The 19656-nt window shown below is 36.9% G+C and overlaps 1 protein-coding gene across 4 annotated transcripts; it reads left to right on the top strand.

Annotated features, from left to right (window-relative positions):
• The first annotated feature begins 141 nt into the window (after window positions 1–141).
• On the top strand, window positions 142–17998 carry LOC110830802 (uncharacterized). Of its 4 annotated transcripts, XR_015533525.1 has the most exons (10): window positions 142–334; window positions 2112–2183; window positions 3800–5283; window positions 7791–7970; window positions 8663–8759; window positions 10180–10373; window positions 11340–11470; window positions 12886–13002; window positions 14970–15481; window positions 16527–17998. XR_015533525.1 is itself a non-coding variant. In XM_087342349.1 (9 exons), the coding sequence occupies exons 2-9, from the start codon at window positions 2112–2114 to the stop codon at window positions 15170–15172; spliced, it is 2478 nt and encodes an 825-aa protein (XP_087198475.1). In that variant the 5' UTR covers window positions 142–299; the 3' UTR covers window positions 15173–17998. The 4 variants fall into 4 exon arrangements, 3 of the variants coding, with proteins under 3 accessions (XP_087198475.1, XP_087198473.1, XP_087198474.1); XM_087342349.1 differs by having other exon boundaries at window positions 142–299; window positions 14970–17998; XM_087342347.1 differs by having other exon boundaries at window positions 14970–17998.
• The last annotated feature ends 1658 nt before the right edge of the window (window positions 17999–19656 follow it).

Below are 19656 nucleotides of genomic sequence, written 5' to 3'. Positions count from 1 at the left end.
CTTATTTGGAGAGACTACAAAGGTTGAAGATCAGCTAAACATTTGGAAGCACCCGCCTCCATTGTGTTATAGCCCTATGAAGTATAGATGGCAGGCGAAGAATGTTGCCTGTAGTTACCGATCCGCATGCTGGTAGTTGTAGTAGATTGGTATAATCCAAGTTATGATTCTATCTAATGCATGCAAGTAGACGTGCTTGTGGTGCGAAAGGTAAAATGAGATTACGCACTGGTGGTGCAGCTGTTGGTGATGTGACGCTAGATTATCTTCCACAGTCTACATGAATTAACTCACGAAAGGTTAAAAATAAAAGTAACTAACTAGATGGCTTAAGGTACTGATTTTTAGCTTACTTGAATTAACGTTAAAATAAGTTGCATGAATGGAATCAAGCTTATTTTGAATAACCTTCGCTACAGCATTATCAAAACGTCACTATAAAATGATCATACGTGACGTCATGCGCAACAAAATTCAATTTTCGTCCTCCATATGGCGAGATGTTACTTTTCCGGTTAGGAGTGTGGTTAGGGTGTATTGTGTTGTATTTTACAGAGGCTTCTATTAGCTGTGTTAGAGGTAACTCCAATATAGTATCGTCATATATATATATATTTATTTAACATTTTTGTTTAAAATGCAGTGTTCCTCACATTACAAAGAATAATATTTAGGAATTTAATATTTTCCGGCTTTACTTTACCGTAATACTGTATTTTTCAGATGTGTCTGTAAATAGCTGTTAAAACTATGTATATAATGTATTGAATTTGTATTAAAACATATTCTTCATCCTTGTCTTAGGCCTATGAAGGATGAAGTTTTATGTTTTTCAGTGCAAATTTGCAAAGTTTTATTTTTTGTACTTTAAAGGTTCAGGATACGACAAATTTTAGTGCACCATCAGGTATCTTCTTATATGCATTAGTTTCATTGAGATATACCTGTTTGGAGATACAAATATTTTTCTGTGTTAATACCACTATGAAGTGTAGAAAGATCTACATCCCACAAGTTTTAGTATTATATATCCTCAAAACAGCTGGATTATTGTGCGCAGTATTTTGCAGTTTTAGTTTGGTCATAGCAGTCTATGAATAAACCAGTTTTCATTAAAATAAAAAATTTAGCTCACTGTGTTGTTGAATTGACAGTGGTGCTGCACCAGATGCTTACTATCCATTGCCATTGATTTTCCACAAACCAGGAATGCATGTTCCTCAGATTGACTTGCCCGTGGTTTGTGAAGGAACCATCTTCAGTAAACAGAACAATTCAGAGCTTAAAGTATTATTATTCTGCAACTGATAAAGGCTTGATTTCCTTCTGTGGGAAAGGACCTACAGGACCAAAGTGCACACACTGGAGGAACTCTTTCACCAGACTATGGATGCTGCTATGTGGTACATACAAGAACACCTGAATTGATTCAGCAGGCAGCAAACTCTTGTTTGGCATGAGCAAGGCTGTGCATTGAAAACTATGGTTGACAGGTTGAACAGTTCTAAGATATTTTCTGATAAATATTCTTCTTTATTTTTTAAAACATTCACTTTGAAATTGCCATAACTCTTAAATGGTTGGGAATAAGACCATTTTTTACTCAAAATTACTTCCAGAATCACCTCCTATGTATAGCATACTGTTTGTGAAACATATATTTTAATATTTACATGTTTGAAATGTGTGCTAACCTTATTATGTAAATAAAATCAGCTACAGGCTGGAGAAGAAATGATGTGGGCCACAGGGAAAATTTCAGTTGATCACATGTGCATTACTGATTTAGACATTGGAAGCCTGTATAAGAGCCAGAGAGAGAGGTTAAGTGGGAAAGTGAAAGGCCTGTTTCACTTCGTGGGAGCTAGCCTGAATTTATTCACCACAGTCATTTACTTAGTTTTAAGAAAATATGTTAGTATCCGCATACGCATAGAACTTATCCTCATATACCACAGAGAATGAAGGATTCAACCATATGCAGCTGAATATGTGTAGAAAAAGATCGGGACTATTACTGCTCCAAAATAGTGTTTCAGGACTTTCTTATGCAATGTGAAAATTGAAATTATGTAATTTATATTAGTTACTGATCTGGCGTTTCTTTCAAGATGAGCTTTGAAGAGCACGATACAGAAGATCTTCAGCCACGGACTGCACCATGTCGTTCCTCATCATTTCAGGTACCAACATTTTAATTTCTTTGTAATAAACACAATTAAATATTTATAAAGTAATAGGATAAGATGTTGCAGAAGTTGTTATTAAAATTTTGAAGCTGTTCTTATGTTTTGTGTCAATGTTATCAGTTAGTGAATTACTGTACTGTACTGTACTGTTAATCTCTACTGTGATGAGTACATTTTGGGATTCAAGGGTTGCTTGTTAGATTATTACAGAATACTGCATTGTCTTAATGCATTCACTGTTCACATGGACGTAATGTCAGTTTAGTGGTAAGGCTTCATTTAAAGACAATCTGGTGTAATGTTAATTCATATTAGTTTTGTGGAGCATTTAAAAGAACAGCATATACCCAAATAGGCAGACTGAGCTACCAGTTCTTTCTGTGTCTCTGTTTATTAGTTAACTGATTGTATTTTTATAATCTGTTAAGATGTTACATTGTAACAAAAGACATTTTGAAGATTTATGAACACATTTGTCTTTTGTGTAAGTGCATTAAGTGTGGATATCTTTCACATTTAAAATGTAACAAAAATATTACAATGAATTTACCAAATATGAATGCCTTTGGGTCATATAGTAGTAAATATAGGGGAAAATTAGATACAGCCCCAAAAGATATTAAGCTCAAAGTGTACAATAATTTGATTGAACATACAGCATAAAAGGTGGAATAAAATTATAATTTTAAAGTCCCAGAGAAAGAGGTCCTTTTAATTCATCGTGACAAAAGTGGGAAGATAATATCCTTAAAGACCTTAAGAGAACTGAATTGAACTAAAGATAGGGTTTGTTGGTTGGCTTTGAGAATCTGATGAACCTTCAGGTTCTATGAAGGCAGAGATTTCTTGATTTGTTGTGTGTCGTAATATCTCCAGCTGCTACGTGGATCTGAAGGGGTAACCTAAATTCCAAATGTGGCACAAAATAACGAAGTGGAAATTAATTTATCTAACAACATGTACTGAAATTAAATAGTATACAAATGCAGTAGACAGGAATGCCGGGAAACACAAAAACAAATAAAACAAAACCCCAAGGCCAGTGCCAAGTCCACCACATGGGGCAATACCCCCAAATCCGACATGGAATAAAGAAAATGCCATCTTATTTGTCAGTGTTAGTGATGTAATATTTCATGTCTGAACTTCTTATTAAGGATGCTTCAGGTTTGTACTGAATGTGCAATTTTCTGAATTGACGTTGACAATTTCATTAATAATAATATAACATTTATAATTATGCAATGAATACTCTTTAATTTATGTAATTCTTTCATTATTCATTTAGATTATGAATTCATGTCTGACAAATGCTCACATTTTTCTAGATCCTTGAGGTGTTGCATCTTGCTTTGTTAGAGTGAACATTTTTTAGTTGGAATTTAGGAGTCTTTTCATCATAAATGGGATCAGAATTTTTCAGTGAAGCAATAATGTAATGTTAAATCAGTTGCTGCTTTCAACAAGCAGAAAGAAGTGTGATTTAGGAGTTTTATTTACCCGTTTATATAATCAATTGGGCCTACTACAATTTACATAATTTATTCTTCTTACACATGGATTTTTTTTTTTTGCAAAGTTGTTTACTTTGTGTGGTGTTTTATTTTTAGCCTTGCATTGCACCGTCGGTGCCAGAGGTTTCCCTTATATTCAACAGCGGCTCGTCAGTAAATACCGGAACTTCAGCAACTGCTGCACGTGGTTTACATCATGAGACCAGTGCAACAGAAAGGAGGAATGTGAAGTCTGTAAGCAATGCCGGATACCATGAAGTTTTGAAGTATGGAACCTACCCATCTTCTCACCATGAAGGAAATAAATTGCCCCACTGTTCAAGTCATAAACCTGATGAGATTTTAGGAGCAGTCAAGTTAGATAATATTAATTGCCCAAGTACAGCTGTGCTCAGAGATAATAGGAATGTAGAAAGTGAAGTGATTACAAATTCTAAGAGAACATTTTTGCCAAGAACATTTTCAAATAGGTGCAATTCCTTTGATAAGAACATTGATGGTACACAGCAGAATTACTGTGCTCATGATAGTTCTGTAACTAACAGAAAACCTGACAGACTTGCATACCAACAAAATGGATCCCAAAACAGCCATGAAAGTAAAAAATCCATGTCTTTAAAAAACAACCAAAATAATGATGGTGACAGAAGTGTATGGAATGAGAACAATGGTTACAGAAACTTTTATGGCTCTGCATACCATTCCAAGCCTGGAGTGGAGAAATGTAGAATGGAAAAAAGTTATTATAAAAGATATCAGAAGAAGAATTATCCACAAAGAAAATTTCCTTCGGACACAGAGAATGAAGGAAGAAGTAGTTTGTGTTGCCACAAAGAAGCATCCTCGCCTCTGAATTATGCTCATCAGCAAATGACTTGTGTTAGTCCTGACCCATCATGCATTCCTGAAGAAAGAACTGCAGTTGATTATTTGAGATCCAGACAAGATTCTGTGGCAAATGATCAGACATCTGTTGTTATCCCTCTATCGCCCAGCACTTTGTTCTCCCGTGAACAAGAAAAAGACAGAGACACCAAAACATCATCTGATCCAGTTTTTAGGCACAAAAATGACTTCAATTCACTTTTTCTTGCCGACCAACCTACAAATCGTAATTTAGAAACTAGAATTGATGCCACAAACCATATTCAATCTGTGAACTTCAGGGATACTTCAGAGGGCGTTGATACTTTTAAGGTACAGTCGGCAAATATGAAGGAGGCAGGAAGTCATGATGATAGTTCTATGTTTGATTTATACAATCTTGTTCGTTCACAAAATGAGCAATTAAAACACTTACAGACCCAAGTTGACAGACTGTTGCTAATGAGAGATAGAAATAGCACCATGTCCACTACTGCTTGTTGCTGCCCACCATTTACTTGTGCTGGCATCCAGTCAGCAAAGCAGAACATCACAGTGGTCAATGCATCAACACAGACAATGGTTACTGATAGTCGGTGTGACATTGCTGTGAACACGGACTCTAGGCCAGTAGTTTCAGTTGCAGTTATGACATCGTTCGCTGACACTGCTGACTCAAAACAGTCGCAAAAGATGGAGAGGATGACAAGACTGAGGTTAGACAACAGATGAGTTTACATTCATGAGTACCATATTTATAAAAATTCCATGCACACATTTCTTCTAAAATATTTGCATAAAAGACCAGATGCATATTGTATTTGAGGATTTAAATTTCATAACATGGAATTAATAAACGAGGGAATATACAGTATGCAGCTGTATACTTGGTAACATCATTTTCCCAAGCCACTGTAGGCGATGTAAAAAATTTGATCTTCAGAAACCTTTTAGCCTTGTAGCAGGAATTAAGGAGTAAAGATGTCTTCTTACTGGTTGTCAGTCTGTGCCTGTTATTTTATTTCTTCATCCACAACAGGTTTTTGGTGCTATTAGGGTCAGCCATAATTGTTTTGTCTGCATTAGTTTACTTGGCATCTGAATTCTGCTTGTTACTTCTTCTTCTATGCCTCTCTGGTCCATATTCAGTCCATGGCCTCCTCAATTCTCCTCTTCCATTCGGTCCTCTGTTAGGTCCGTCTGTCCGAGGCTTTGATCGAGGTTTCGAAACATCTTCCTTTTTACGGTGCAAGGTTGTTAGCCTTGCGACCAACCCCCAACCTGGAGGACCAGGGTACCTGTCTTAGTTTGACCTCTCCCCCTCGACCAATCTGGCTAGGGAGGCCCTACCAGTAGCTATGCTACCGCCAGCATAGCTCTTGGGATCACTGAGGTAATCAAGCCCCACCACCACGACAAGGTGCAGGTACCATTAAGTGGGGGGCTTGTTACAGATCAGTTTATGAAGTAAGATGGCAAAGCAGGATTTACAGGTTGTTGGCATTTGATGTGCACTGCTCGTACCGTGTGTATTGTGGAGAACTGCTATTTTGAACAGTGTTACTGGGGGGAGCATGTCTTACTAACCTCCCCTCTTGGTTTTCCTTCTGGAAGTTGCCAAAATTGCCAAAAGAAATGATAAAGACAAATATAGATGTTGGAAATTAATGAAATAAAAGAAGTGTGAAAGAAATTGAGGCATTTGTTAAAAGTAAAACAAAATGTGAATTGTGCCATGGCAAGAAAACTTCAAGTGAATGAAATTTCCATCTCAGAGTTGGGGACGCAGGGAGGGTGGGGTTGGGGGCGGAGTGGTGTTCACTAGTTGAATGTTTTTATTAATTTTTCATGTTATTGCTTTTTTATTACTTATAACATGTGTGTGGATTTCTACAGTTGGAATATCCACATTTATGTAATTTATCTTTTTTTCTTTGCTAATAGTATTAGTTTCATTCAATAATTTTGTCTTAAAATGCTATATAATATTTGGAGTGTGCATCTTATTCAGGGATGTGTGGTATTTGGATAAGTATGGTAATATCAGTACCAGTTAAGGAAAAGAGTGAAACATTTGTTATGTTTCATGACAAAACTGCCACCCCAGATTTTATACCACAGAAACTTCTGCACTTGATATTAGACGATTATATGACTTAGAAGTGTATGAAATATGATATTTGAGGTTTTTAATGCTTTTAAAATGTGGTTTGTCTGGGTAATGGTGCTAAGTAGTCTTAAAGGTGGTTATCAACTTTGAGGAATGTATTACCACTCTTTTTTTGGTAAATTCTGTCAAGATTGGGTGATAAATAATCTCAAAGCTATTATTATCCCTTCACCAAGTCATTTTTAATTCTATTAATAATTATAAAAATATGAAAGCATCAAATTGTCTCCTAGTCCAGATCTGAGGGATAAAAATGAGTTTTGTTTAATTATTTGAAGGTGGAAGTGTTGCGTTCTTCTAAAATGGTGGTAACCCAGCTTTAAGTGTACACATTGTCAGAACCGAGATGACCACAATTCACAGGATAGAAGATGATCAACTAGAAAAGATAAAAGGAAAAGATACTTAAACTATGATGTGTTATCATGTTATGCCTTCTTCAGTCTATTAGCAACCAATTAGTTGCCTACACCAGTTTATCTTTTGTCATCAGTTTTCCTGTACTCCCTGACTGGTAAATGAGCAGTAGGTTTTACGTCATCTAAGTACATTTCTTTTTACTCTTTTGTTTTATGTCATCATTTACACTCTTGCCTTCAAGGAACAGAGAGCAACTCGCTCCCTGAGGTTCTTCAGGGTTTTCTTTACCTGAGTAGGTTCTATTTGTTAATATAGATGTCGGTGTGCATTATTTTTGACACTGAATATTCTAGAGAGTTGCATATGTAGCTGATGCTGGTTCATGGTGCTATATTGGAGTTGATTATAATGCTTAACAGTAGACTTGTATTGCCACAGACTTTGGCAGTTGGTGGTTAATGGTGCTGGTTATTTACCAGGAGATTTCCTTTGAAATTAAATAGGGAATTTATGTTCTGAGGCTTGCATGGATGCAGTGCAAGGGGTGACAGTATGTAGAAGGGTGTTTTATTGGGGTTTGACCATATGCCGATAAAGCATTATTTTATGAATTGAGAAACAAAGAGATTCTGATAAGTATGCCTAATGGTACATGGCACCATTTGTTGTGAACGAATTATTGTGACATTCCAGTACTGATTGCCTGTGTTGTCCAGAACGTGCTCCAGAAAACAGTGATGAGACAGTATGTTTCAACAGCATTGATCTGCCTGCAGTTCAAGAACACGCCCCTAGCCCCATGTCATCCATACATGTTGACATGCATGACTATGAGGATGATGATGATGATGATGGTGATGCTGCTACTGAAATGTAAGTACGTGGGTTATGGTCTTATGGGTTGTGATGCTATGTGGTCTTTATTTTGGATCGAGAAAAATGAAAATGTGTAAATTCATCTGCAAGAAACTGCTGATATTCTTCGCCAGCGCTCATATGTTATGGTTCTTGTTATTTATTGTACATAACCTCTTTAATAAGTCAGCATTAAAATACTTTCAGAATAATGGACCACAAAGTATGAACTAAACAACAGTGAAATTACAAGAAAACCTTTGTGGGGGACAGGCCACGTGAATTCGGAACAGGAATCTGACATTGAAGACTGTCTCTGATATGTTGGACTTCTGTTCCAAATTGAGAAGAGTTTATTGGATTTAGTTGCTGCAGAGGTTTGAAGTCTTATAACACAGTGGGATACGTTTCAGGTTTTTGCAGTAATTTAAATCTTTCTAGGCGAGTGGGCCAGTGGCACTTGTCTCTGGGATTTATTCCGTTAGCTGTTGTCTGATGATGCTTTATAGAGTTTAACAGGTTTATTTACCTCTGTTTCTTATTGCTGTGTGTTAAGTTATTCATACGAACATTCCATAAATTCTAGTCAGAATCTTGTTTCTCATAAATGGAAAAAAATACATAACAATATAGGCTTTATTCGGATATATGTGAAATAAAAGTAAATTTAGTGGACGTACTCTGCTCATAATGTTGACATGCTTTTGCAGCGCTCAGCCGTTTCCATGCAGCAAGGAAGGTCACATCCAGCAGAAGAAAAATGAAGAAGTGAACAGAATAGGATGGACCTTCTACAATAATGTTGTTGTAAGTGATTTAAATCTTGAAAGAGGATTCTGTTTCTTTTACTTATTAAATTTGTAAATACGTAATGTATTCAGCCATACTTCATTGTTATTAGCGGTCTTCACATTTGAACTACAAAGTTCAAATCTCAGGCAGGAGACCATGCATTCAATTTCTTCATCAGTCCCTCCACCCAAATTCTGTGATTGGCTCTCAAAATTGGTCATTTGCACATCCTTTCATTGGAAGCTTCCGAGTTAGGCTGCTTGGTGCAGAACCCTACTTACAGTATTAAACGAAATCTTGTAGGTTACATGTGCGTGAATGTAATATGTAGATTATATAGTCATTCACACAACATGATTCCAATTCAGTGTTTGTAATGTTTTGAAATGTGAAAGTGTTTGCAGTCGTAGCCTTTTGGTTACTGTAAAGAAAAAAGTGCTGCAGTTGAGGAGGTAGTCGTGGGTGCAGAGAGTGATGAAGGATGGCAGGGGGCAGTACAGAGAAAGCTTGTGAAATGCAGCACTTTCTGCTATGATCCTACCTCTCTTCAGAGGAAATATTGAAACACGAAGACAGTAACATTTAACCAGGCTTGTAAATAAACATTTAACATGATGTACTGAGATTTCAGGTTCCCATGGTATTGAATATGAAGATAGCTGCCTTCTGGGTTGTTGTGCCATGTATTCTGGTAGAAGTTTACTGGCATTTCGCAGGTGCTAATTGCCTCCATGATGGAGGCAGTAGGCACCTGTGAAACATCAGTAAATCTTTACCAGACTGAATAGTGCAACGTCCCAGTAGACAGTTATCTTCAAGCATTGAATGTATGTGTTGTACTGTTCCTCATGTTTCATTAAGATTAAAATTAATAAATTATGCTTTGATAAGTATTTTGTGAAAAATATGTTTTAGTATTTACATGTTGAAATAACATAAAAGTTCTCTGTAATAATCTCGGTTTCAATGATGAAGAAATCCCTAATAGTTGCTTTTTAAGAGTTACGTGGTTGATTTTCAGCATATATTTGCATTTTGTGTGTTAGAATGGGGAAGAGATGGACAATGGTGGCAGAGGTGGGACATTATAGTAACTAACTGGAGAAACAGTTGCAAAAAGTGCATAAAATGGGGTAAATTAATTATATATACAATAAATACCCTAAGGTGAATTGAATGCCTTAGAAGTGTATTTGTGTTTGTAATACAGCATCAAGAAAATTATCAGTACTTTACTCAGCTGATGTTTTTATTTCAAACCAGCAGAGTGCCCACAATGTTGCTGCATTTATTATCAGTCTTTATTGCCATAAAGCTGATAATAGTCTTGATCATTCAATATATATCGAATATTGAACCATATCACTCCTTATCTCCATAACTCTTTTAGCAGTAGTGTGGATTGATTAATTTTTTTGACACTATATTATTCTAGGGCCAGGTGAATAAGTTATTGAAAGACTTGCCTCAAGATAGTGAAGAATGCAACAGATGTGATGCTGAGCAAGATAATCAGAAGTTATGTGAATGTCAAGAGGATGTAAAAAATGCTACAATGGACCAACTCAGAAAAATGGGCATTAGTTTTCACAATTCTTGTGGGAATGGTGCTCCTGCTGAAGTTGGAAGGTAGAATATAATATTTAAGGTTTTCACTGGAGTGGAGATTTGGATTGTGGTCTTGTGGCAAATGATGCTGTATAGTCTTGTATATGTTTACTGATGTTATATTGAAGACAGGAGCAGTAGGTTCTTCTGAAATGGTGGTAATCACCTACATGCTACACAGTGTGATAACCCAGAAGGTCAGAAGTTGCGAAATCCACTAAATGGTACAAGGAAGGAAAATTATATTACTAAATATTAAAAAACCAATAAAGATAATGTAACAATTTATTTACTCCTGATCTTCCAACATATCTACATATATAATATTTTGCTGCCAAATTATTTATCTTTCACAAGCATAATTAGGGAGGAGACCATTTGTGAGACTTACAAATAAATGGTGTTAACGTATCACAGGGATATCAGTTGTGAGGATTTGAAATGGATCGATTGCCTCGGAATATTGTCCTTTACCTTTACATAGTGATGAACCTCGTGTTCCACAAAATCAAGAAATTTCTTGAGTAGCTGAGTGATAGTTAACAACATCATTAGTAGGTTAATTATGTAGGCATATTGCCAACTTTGTTTTGTGAAACTGATCACTCAAAATGCAAGCTTGATTGCCAGTCTCTATTTCAGTATATGAAGCTGGTTGAGGAATGTGATATATTTTACAAAGTTGACATTTTTATTAACTTTTTGTTATTGTTGTTGTGATATTTCACTATTTTATATTTTGAGTGCTCTACATTCCTCACTTAAGCAGCCCATCTACTTACGAGTCTGACTTGCGAGTCTGGCTCGGCGAGCTTGACTCATGAGCCGGGCTCGGATATATTTCACCACACATGGATAGCAGACTCTGCTCGTGACACCCCGCCCACAAACGAGTTTGGCTCAATGGAACCCGAGCTGAGCCGGACTCGCAAGTCAGACTTGTACGTGGATGGGCCGCTTTAATCATTGTGTGGTTGTGACTTGCAGGGAACAGCAGTATGATTCAGTGCACTTGCCTCGCCTTGGTGTTATGCCCATTACTTCTGAAAGTAGTGAGTCAGACACCAGCATCCACATTAATGCTTTGGCCCTCAAATACCTCAAGAATGATGATCGAGGTAACTAAGATATTGTGTCTTTGTGTATAAGTGACATATTTTATTCCAATGTTTCAGTTCAACAGTAGGAATTCAGGTCAGTTTATTCTCATTCTTGAAACACAAAAATACATTAAATATGCCCTTTTACAATGTTCTTGAACCAACATGTAGTCCATTCACTAGTATGACCATGAACAAATTTGCAGTAATTGTGAGGACTGGTGTAAAATATTGCAATAGAAATGTAAAAGAATATTTAAAAGTAATAATATACAGAAGAATATTGTCATGTAATCAGTGATCACACAATGGGTTTTTTGTTTAAGAACATGATTCATTACATTTGATTATTTATTGGACTAATGTCTGTTGCTTCATGGATCGTAGCCCTCGTTATTAGGATGCAAATGTTATCTTCTACTTTGTAACACTTTTTTTTGCAGTCTCCTGATGCTGGTCAGTAACTGCTCAGCCCTGTCACTTAGTTGGCACTTCACACTCCAGTTATTAGGTTCACACAAGCATTGTTTCCACTCAACACTTTTCTCACTCTTAGCAGCCCAGTATTTATAGAATCTGTACTACAGAATCCCAAATGTTCTATATCACAGCAAAAGCTGTCCCACCTTTCACTAGAATGTTTAGTATACATAAAGTTGTGAGGGGGGGCTTGTGACAATATTAAAAACTTGCAGTTCATCTTCAATCACATAATTTTGCAAACAAAACAAATTTAAATTATTTGCACAAGAAACAAACCATTCTGTGATATTTTGTTCCTGTACAGCAGATGTTAGAAGTGTGTGACATATAAGAGGTCTGCGTGGGCCAGTCCTCTGCCTGATAGCACTGATATTGTTTAGGTCTGGGCTGCATTCGGGCCTGGTTTAAATGATAGCGATGAAACATTATATAGAACATTTCATATTTTGTCGAGCCGTTCTGCTTTCCACAGAGAAAAATTATTCATACTTGCACTCATCTTATGCTTGTGATGCAGTAAAGCTCAGATCCCACGGACTTGATTCTCATGAGAATTTTCGTAGCTGCCCCGTCCCACAAACTGTTCAAGATAATACCTCACAGACTTGTCATCCAATAACTTTGTACCATTCCTCAAACACCAGAATAACCTCAGATGTTATTAGGGCAACATTAAATAGTTTATTCAGTTATTACTGGCATTTGTGTATTAAAAGAAATGTGTTTTACAGACATCAAACTTTTATGTTATTCTGTTCTGGGTTTTTTCGTACACTTTCAATCAGTTTTAACTTAAAAGATAGGCTCCATATTGACCAGACACACTTCATTCCCATTACTGCATATGATAAACTTGTGGTTGCAACTGGGACCAAAATTAAAAAGAAAGAGATGAGTTTCCAAAAATAAATAGTGACATTGGCAGAACTGTGTGCTTCATGTGTTTCTAGGCAAAGGAGCTGACAGAATGCAAGATTTAACATTCTACAATGTTGCGATGAAAACCACAAATTTGTCTCTCGGAACATTGAAGTACCTCGAGCGATATCATTTGCTACCATCTGAAGGTATTGTTCAGTACGTCATAGGACCATTTACATTTTTTTCTGAATAGAATATAATGCAGTTAGGGATATGTGAAAAGTTCATAATTCCAAAGATATTGTAAATGTGTCATATTGTGATTCATAATATTAAAAATATATATTAAAAATTTACCGTCAATCACAATTATAATTGTGATTGACGGTAAATTTTTAATATATATTTTTAATATCATAATTCCAACTGGTTAAAGGGCTATTGTATGAATTTTGTATATAACATTTATGTGATTATGTAAGCTATTCTTTATTAGCCATGCATTAAGGCTTATGCAGATTCCAGTTGGATGTGTGGTAAACTTTAACCCTGAACGTAAAATTCATCTGGCAGCCACATTATGCATGGATTTAAATCCTGTATTCATGTACAATAAAGGTTCTCATGCATTCTTTGCATAATCATTGACCATGCCACTTGGGGACACCCAGGATCCAGATCTTCATTTTACCCTCAACATCGCACCACTCGTAACTGAAGCCACTTTTGTAACACTGTTTATTGTCTGCTGTCCCTCAGATTCTTAATTGCTGCCAATTTGATTATCACTGTCACTAGATTCTGCTTATGAAAGATTGGCATAATATTGTCATCACTTGTCATTTTATTCTGTCCATATTGTATACTAGGGGAATTATGAAAGTTGAGGTTCAGATTAACAATTTCTGAGTATGAATTCTTGCAGTTATTAAACTGGTTGAAATGCCTTTCTTTTTGAATTGAGTATAAGTGTTAGCAAGATAAATATGCTGTTACAGAACTGTAGAATACATACTAATTTTATTAAAATTATTGCAGTATAATGTTAACAAGAAATATTCTTAATTGTTTCATGTTTGGTTCAGGACGAAACCTTTCTTTTCCTAGGTGTTTAATTGCCTATAATGAGTATTCATGATATTTTTCAAGCATTGTGAATTCTCGTAATAATGAACTTCTGCTGTGAAGATTGCTGTCTTCTGGGTTATTGCGCCGTGTAGTCTGGTAGATCGCCTTGATTTTTTTTTTCGTATCCAGTACACACCATTCAGCATGGTGTGCATTGGTGGTTAGCAGGATTCACAAGCCATCAGTACATGGGTTTGACCGGGACCGTTACATTTAACGCTCCTGCTGTGACCCCCTTTTTGCGAGATGATGATGAAAGTGGAGTAATTGTTGGGATGCCACGGAGAAACCAGGGAAACCCTGGAGGAAAACTCCGTGATGCCTGGACCACTGCCTTGCCCAACACAAGTTGTAAATCTGAGCACTGCCGGGAATCGAACCTGGGACCCCAGTATTACAAGCCCAGCGTTCTAACCGCTAGACCACCGTGGTGGTCATCGCCTTGATGACGGAGGCAGTATGACATCTGAAATGTTGGTGGAAATCTACAAGACTACACGACGCAATAACCCTGAAGACGGCAATCTTCAGACTTACCGCTGTGAAAACCTCAAATCCTACAACTTCTGCTGTATTTGTTATCAGTATATTCAGTACACTTTTTAATGGATTATTATTTTCCTGTTTGTGTGTATAACACTGAGAAAATGTGCATGCATTTAAGAAACTGACAGGAATATTTTCATGTCTGTTAATGGTGTCAAGTAAGTGGTTGTGTAGAAGTGATATTTGCGACAAATAATGAAGATTGCTGTCTCCTGGGTTGTTGCGCCGTGTAGTATCTGTTTCTTCACGAGGGTAACAAGTCTGTATGTTACAATGGAATTGTGTGGACAAGAGAAAGTTTCTTTCATTAAAAACCATCATGTAAAGGATTAATTTTTTATCTTGTATCTTACTGAATAAGTAGTTTTAATGTGTTTATATTCCTGCTGCATAAATTTTAATAATTGACCAAACACACTTCATACATAGAGTTTATTAATTTTAACTTGTTGGATATTGCGGCACATTAAAAAATATTTATTTTCTTTTACAATTGTAGGTGAAGCTAGCGGAGGCGTTGCACAGATCAAGAATGATATAAGATTTGGCCATGAGCCAGAAAAAGGAGGTGTAAGGCAGACTGGACGTGGCATTGGTGTTGGAGGTGAAGCCAAAGTAAAAATTCCATATCATCAGCCTGCTAGCTCTACAGACAAGATACTTGACATTACAGCACTAAAAAAACAACCAAAGTTACTGTAGTTTAGTTTCTTATGATCTTTAAGTCAGGCCAGTGTATTTATGTATGCGTATTTTAATGTGTTTATGTTTATTTGACATGTTTGTGTAACCAAACTTCAGCATGCAGTAAAATGTTGTTAATTCAGAGTAATTGGAGCTAAAGAACACAGGCTTTAAATTCAGTCACTTGGAATTGTCGATTTATATCAAGAACTTTTATTATAAATATTTTCTATTCATGCAAGTTATCATGAGAGTTACCTTCGCACTTGCCACTCGATCCGCCCAACCACGTCTAGGTTCAGCGAGCGGGCAGGCATTCTTCTGACTGTAAGTAAACATTGGTGGAGTATACTTTTATTACTAGTGATATCCCTCTCGTTACTCAATGTGAATTACCTTGTTAAACCTGATTTTGTTGGTGATGACCATTGACGAAGTGTATCTTTGCGTACAATACTGTGAGCAAGTTGTGGAATGATTGGAGCAGAGCAAATATTTCTTGCCGTTGTTTGTCATCAGTCTTTCGACTGGTTTACTCGTACAGAAATCATCTTTCTTCCCAATTCTCCTCCCTGTTCATTCTTTCTATGGCTACTGAGATAACCTGCCCATGCAATGTGCATGCATGAATGAAGGATACAGTTGTTTACAATTTTTCAGCAGTTGTCCAGTATAAGTTTTTTTAATTGGAACCATTCACAGTTGACCACGGAAAAGCGAAGAATTCCTAACGATTCACAACAGAAAATTTACCGGCCTGGTTTATAGCTGTCGATTTTATATTTTTGTATCGTGTTTTTGGACTGTTTAGAGAAATATACTATAGCAGGGGTGCTTGGCATATGGCATGCAGGCCTAATATGGCCCACTGCATCTCTTCATGTGGCTCCTTTAATGTCATTAAGCAACTTATACTAGGGCCATATTTAGGGTATGGGAGAACAGGGTGAACATCCCAGGCCTCACAGTTTTGTATCATGGTATCTGTTTAATTTTGTGTTTTGAATCAATTTGATTTTGTTAAGCAGTGAGTTCATTATTTGATAGAAGAATAGTCGCTAAATGCAGGTGGCTAAGACCCCTCAGTGTTTTGGTAGGATAGTTACTTCAAAGAAGCATGTGACTGTGTCACTTGGCAAATATGACCAATTCTGTCACTTTTAGTTTGGGGAAGGGGAATTTACTTACCAGTTTTTCCAACAGATTTGTTCTACTTACCAAGTGTCGATGCTAATCGTTTTCACCGGAACATAAAGTGTCAGTCAGACAATATCACCAAGACGTGTTTATTACAGAATTGAGCATGTTCCTGTGGGGGATTTGTAAACCTCATCGAGAGGCATGACAATCTGTTTTTTTTTTTCATGTCCAGTACACACCATTCAGCATGGTGTGCATTGTTGGTTAGCAGGATTCACATCCCCATCAGTACATGGGTTCGATCGGGACCGCGACATTTAACGCTCCTGCTGTGACCCCTTTTCGCAAAGTGATGATGAACGTGGAATAATTGTTGGGATGCCACGGAGAAACCGGGGAAACCCAGAGGAAAACTCCGTGATGCCTGGACAACGGCCTTGCCCAACACAAGTTGTAGATCTGAGCACCGCCAGGAATCGAACCCGGGACCCCAGTATTACAAGCCCAGCGTTCTAACCACTAGACCACCATGGCGGTTATGACAATCTGTGAATGAATGCGAGTGATAGGAGAATGAATCTTCGGCTTGATTGGTGGGTGATATGGCTCCCATTGGTGCCATTGACACAGCTTAATTTGTGAAAGACAACTACACAATGCATGGCTGACACCCAAATTCTTGAGGCAAGAGGAGGCTGAAGCTTCTGATTGTTGAAAGAATAAGTGGTAGTCAAGTGTCAGTATTTCTGTTATTGCCCATACTAGAGTCTTGCCTTTATTAGCTTAAAGTGTAAAGCATAAATGTGCTTAGCATATGTTGATTGCAGTTACCTTGATTCTAAAGTTTACAGTAAAGTCACTAAACTCATTAATTATCTTCATCAGAATATCAGGGGACTAAGAAACAAAAGTGTTGAATTAATACAGTTTCTTTAAAATGGATGGCATAAACGTTCATATATTGTGTCTAAGCAAACATCACATGGCAGAAGTTATGCTCCACCTCACGTTACATGGTTATTTGTCAGGTTTCAGGTTCTGCAGACAAAAACCTAGAGGACAGGTGTCTGTGTGTATTTTGGTAAGAAAGATTCAACAAAATTTATATTTCATATCTTTGTAAAGAATAGGATTTGCATATGCGAGTTTGCTCCTATGCAATTTCATACCTGACGCTTTAAACTTAAACAGGAATAATTTAATCTCTGCGGAGGTACCAGGGTTATTTTTTCTACGTGATTTTCTATAGGTCGGCGTCTTATATGAATGCAACTATCACATAACAGCAGAGATGACTACACATCAATCACATGAAAGAATCGCAGTCAATCGCGGGGACCAACGAATTGCCGATTGTGTGTAAAATATATTTTTTTAAATTCCCTTTTATTTTATTTACGTTATTTCAGAGCGTTAAATGTAATGCCAATGTTTGGGTGTTGGGAACGCATGTCATTGCCTTCCCATTGATTTACATTATAAAAGAGTTTCAATTTACGCCGGTTCGTCCAGGAACGCATCCCCGGCGTAAATCGAGGGCTACCTGTATTTGGATGAACTGTTGTGAACTTCATTGATCAGATAATGAGCCCTGAGATGTCCCTAAATGATAGTTAGAAATATGGAATTTGTAAGTAGAGGTGTGTATATGAACATTTGAAAAAGATAAATAAACGGCTGAGACACTGATTTGCCGAACTAGTACAGCATATTTTATAATTTGAAGAAAATATGTTTGGTTTGAGTATTATTATGTGAGAAAGCTTGCCTTTGACATAGTCTAAAAAAACTAGCTGAAACATCAGTTGAATTGTAAAAAAAAACACTGTGAAGAAATGGTTCTGTTCATTCATGAAGAGAAATCCGACATACAGTTGCACAAGCAGAAAATTTCATAAAGAAAATATTCCAGTTTTCTCTTTAAAAAAAGGCTTATGTCGTTGCCGTCGTTACATATTCGGGGCAATTGTTATTATAGTCGTGATGGGGAAACTTTCTCACACCACGAATTTAGTAATTGTGTTTGAATGTTTGTATAAAGTCAAGGTTGAGTATTATTTGCGTGGGCGGGTGTCCATTTGTAAAATGGCGATGTCTTTGTCACGTGCTACCTCTTGACCAATCACCGTTTCTAAGTTGTTTGAATCGGCATCTGTTGAAGTTCAAATGGCAATGCATTTTAGTAAAAGATGTCAAATGAATTACGTCATTGCGAAATGTTCTGAGTTAACCAGTCGTCCTTTAGAACTAGATCCACCGATTATGGACGCTGATCTTGTAGGGAGTGCCCAGTATGCGGACCACTCAATGAAGGAAGGAAGGAGTTTCCGTCGGTCAGTACAACAGTGTAAAAGCCTGGTAACTGTCGTCTTGTGACTGTGCTGTGTTATCAACATGCCACCTGTTCGTTGCAATTTCCTTTCTGGTAACTGATAACGCCTCGTATCACAGCACTCAGACAGACAAACCACCGACGTCTTAATCAAAGATGGACGAAATGAAAGCCTGGCTACTGGATAGAAACATCCCATTTTGTGACAACGTGTTGAAAGCTCAACTGTATGATTTAATCAAATCAAATCTTACATAATCAAATTAAATAAGTCAAACCACAAATATTATGTGATTGATCAGATTTTAGCAGACAAACAACGTACTGTGCTGAGACTTACGTCGTAAAATCCAGATTTAAACCCCATTGAACTTATTTGGGCAGATGTAAAATAATGGGTTGCAAGGAAGAACACAAGCTTTTAATGTAAATTATCTGGAGCTTCCATGGTGACTAAGTATAATGAATTCTTCTTGGGCTCCCAGCCATCTACATTAAAAGCTTTTACTTTCAGTAACAACAGTTTTTTACCCGGTGGTCTTACATAGTCAATTATTTATTTTGTTAAACTGAATGTAAGTACATAGGCTAAGGGTTTGTTCGGATGTTAAAATATTATTTTAATTTCTATAGTTAATTCATCACACTGACATCTAGAAGGCAATTTGTACATCATTAATAGATATGTCAATTATTTTAAACCAGGTGGTGATACAGTGGCTAAAGTGTACACAGTTGGCTAGACTGTAGGCTGTAACTCATCTGCCATTGGCCATTGTAGACTGAGTGTTGGGCTTTAAATAAAATTATTGTACAAAGTGTTACATGCTATGAACGGACATGATATTATTTTCTCTCGTTTTCAACATTCATATCACATCGACAGATCCTGAGTTCAGTTACTGGCTAAGAACCCTCACTCGGTCATCAAATGTAAAAAAAAAATTTAGGGGGAGGGATATAGCTCCTACTCATTCGTAACCTCATCACTAGACGGGGATGAGAGGTCAGTGTCACGTCCCGGCCGCGC

Source organism: Zootermopsis nevadensis, unplaced genomic scaffold, assembly GCF_977971745.1.
Source record: "Zootermopsis nevadensis isolate Lab colony 2312 unplaced genomic scaffold, Znev_1.0 Znev_ptg000003l, whole genome shotgun sequence".
Classification (NCBI taxonomy): Eukaryota; Metazoa; Arthropoda; class Insecta; order Blattodea; family Termopsidae; genus Zootermopsis; species Zootermopsis nevadensis.
The sequence above is the reverse complement of the archived record's forward strand: the minus strand, read 5'-3'. Positions and strand labels throughout refer to the sequence as shown.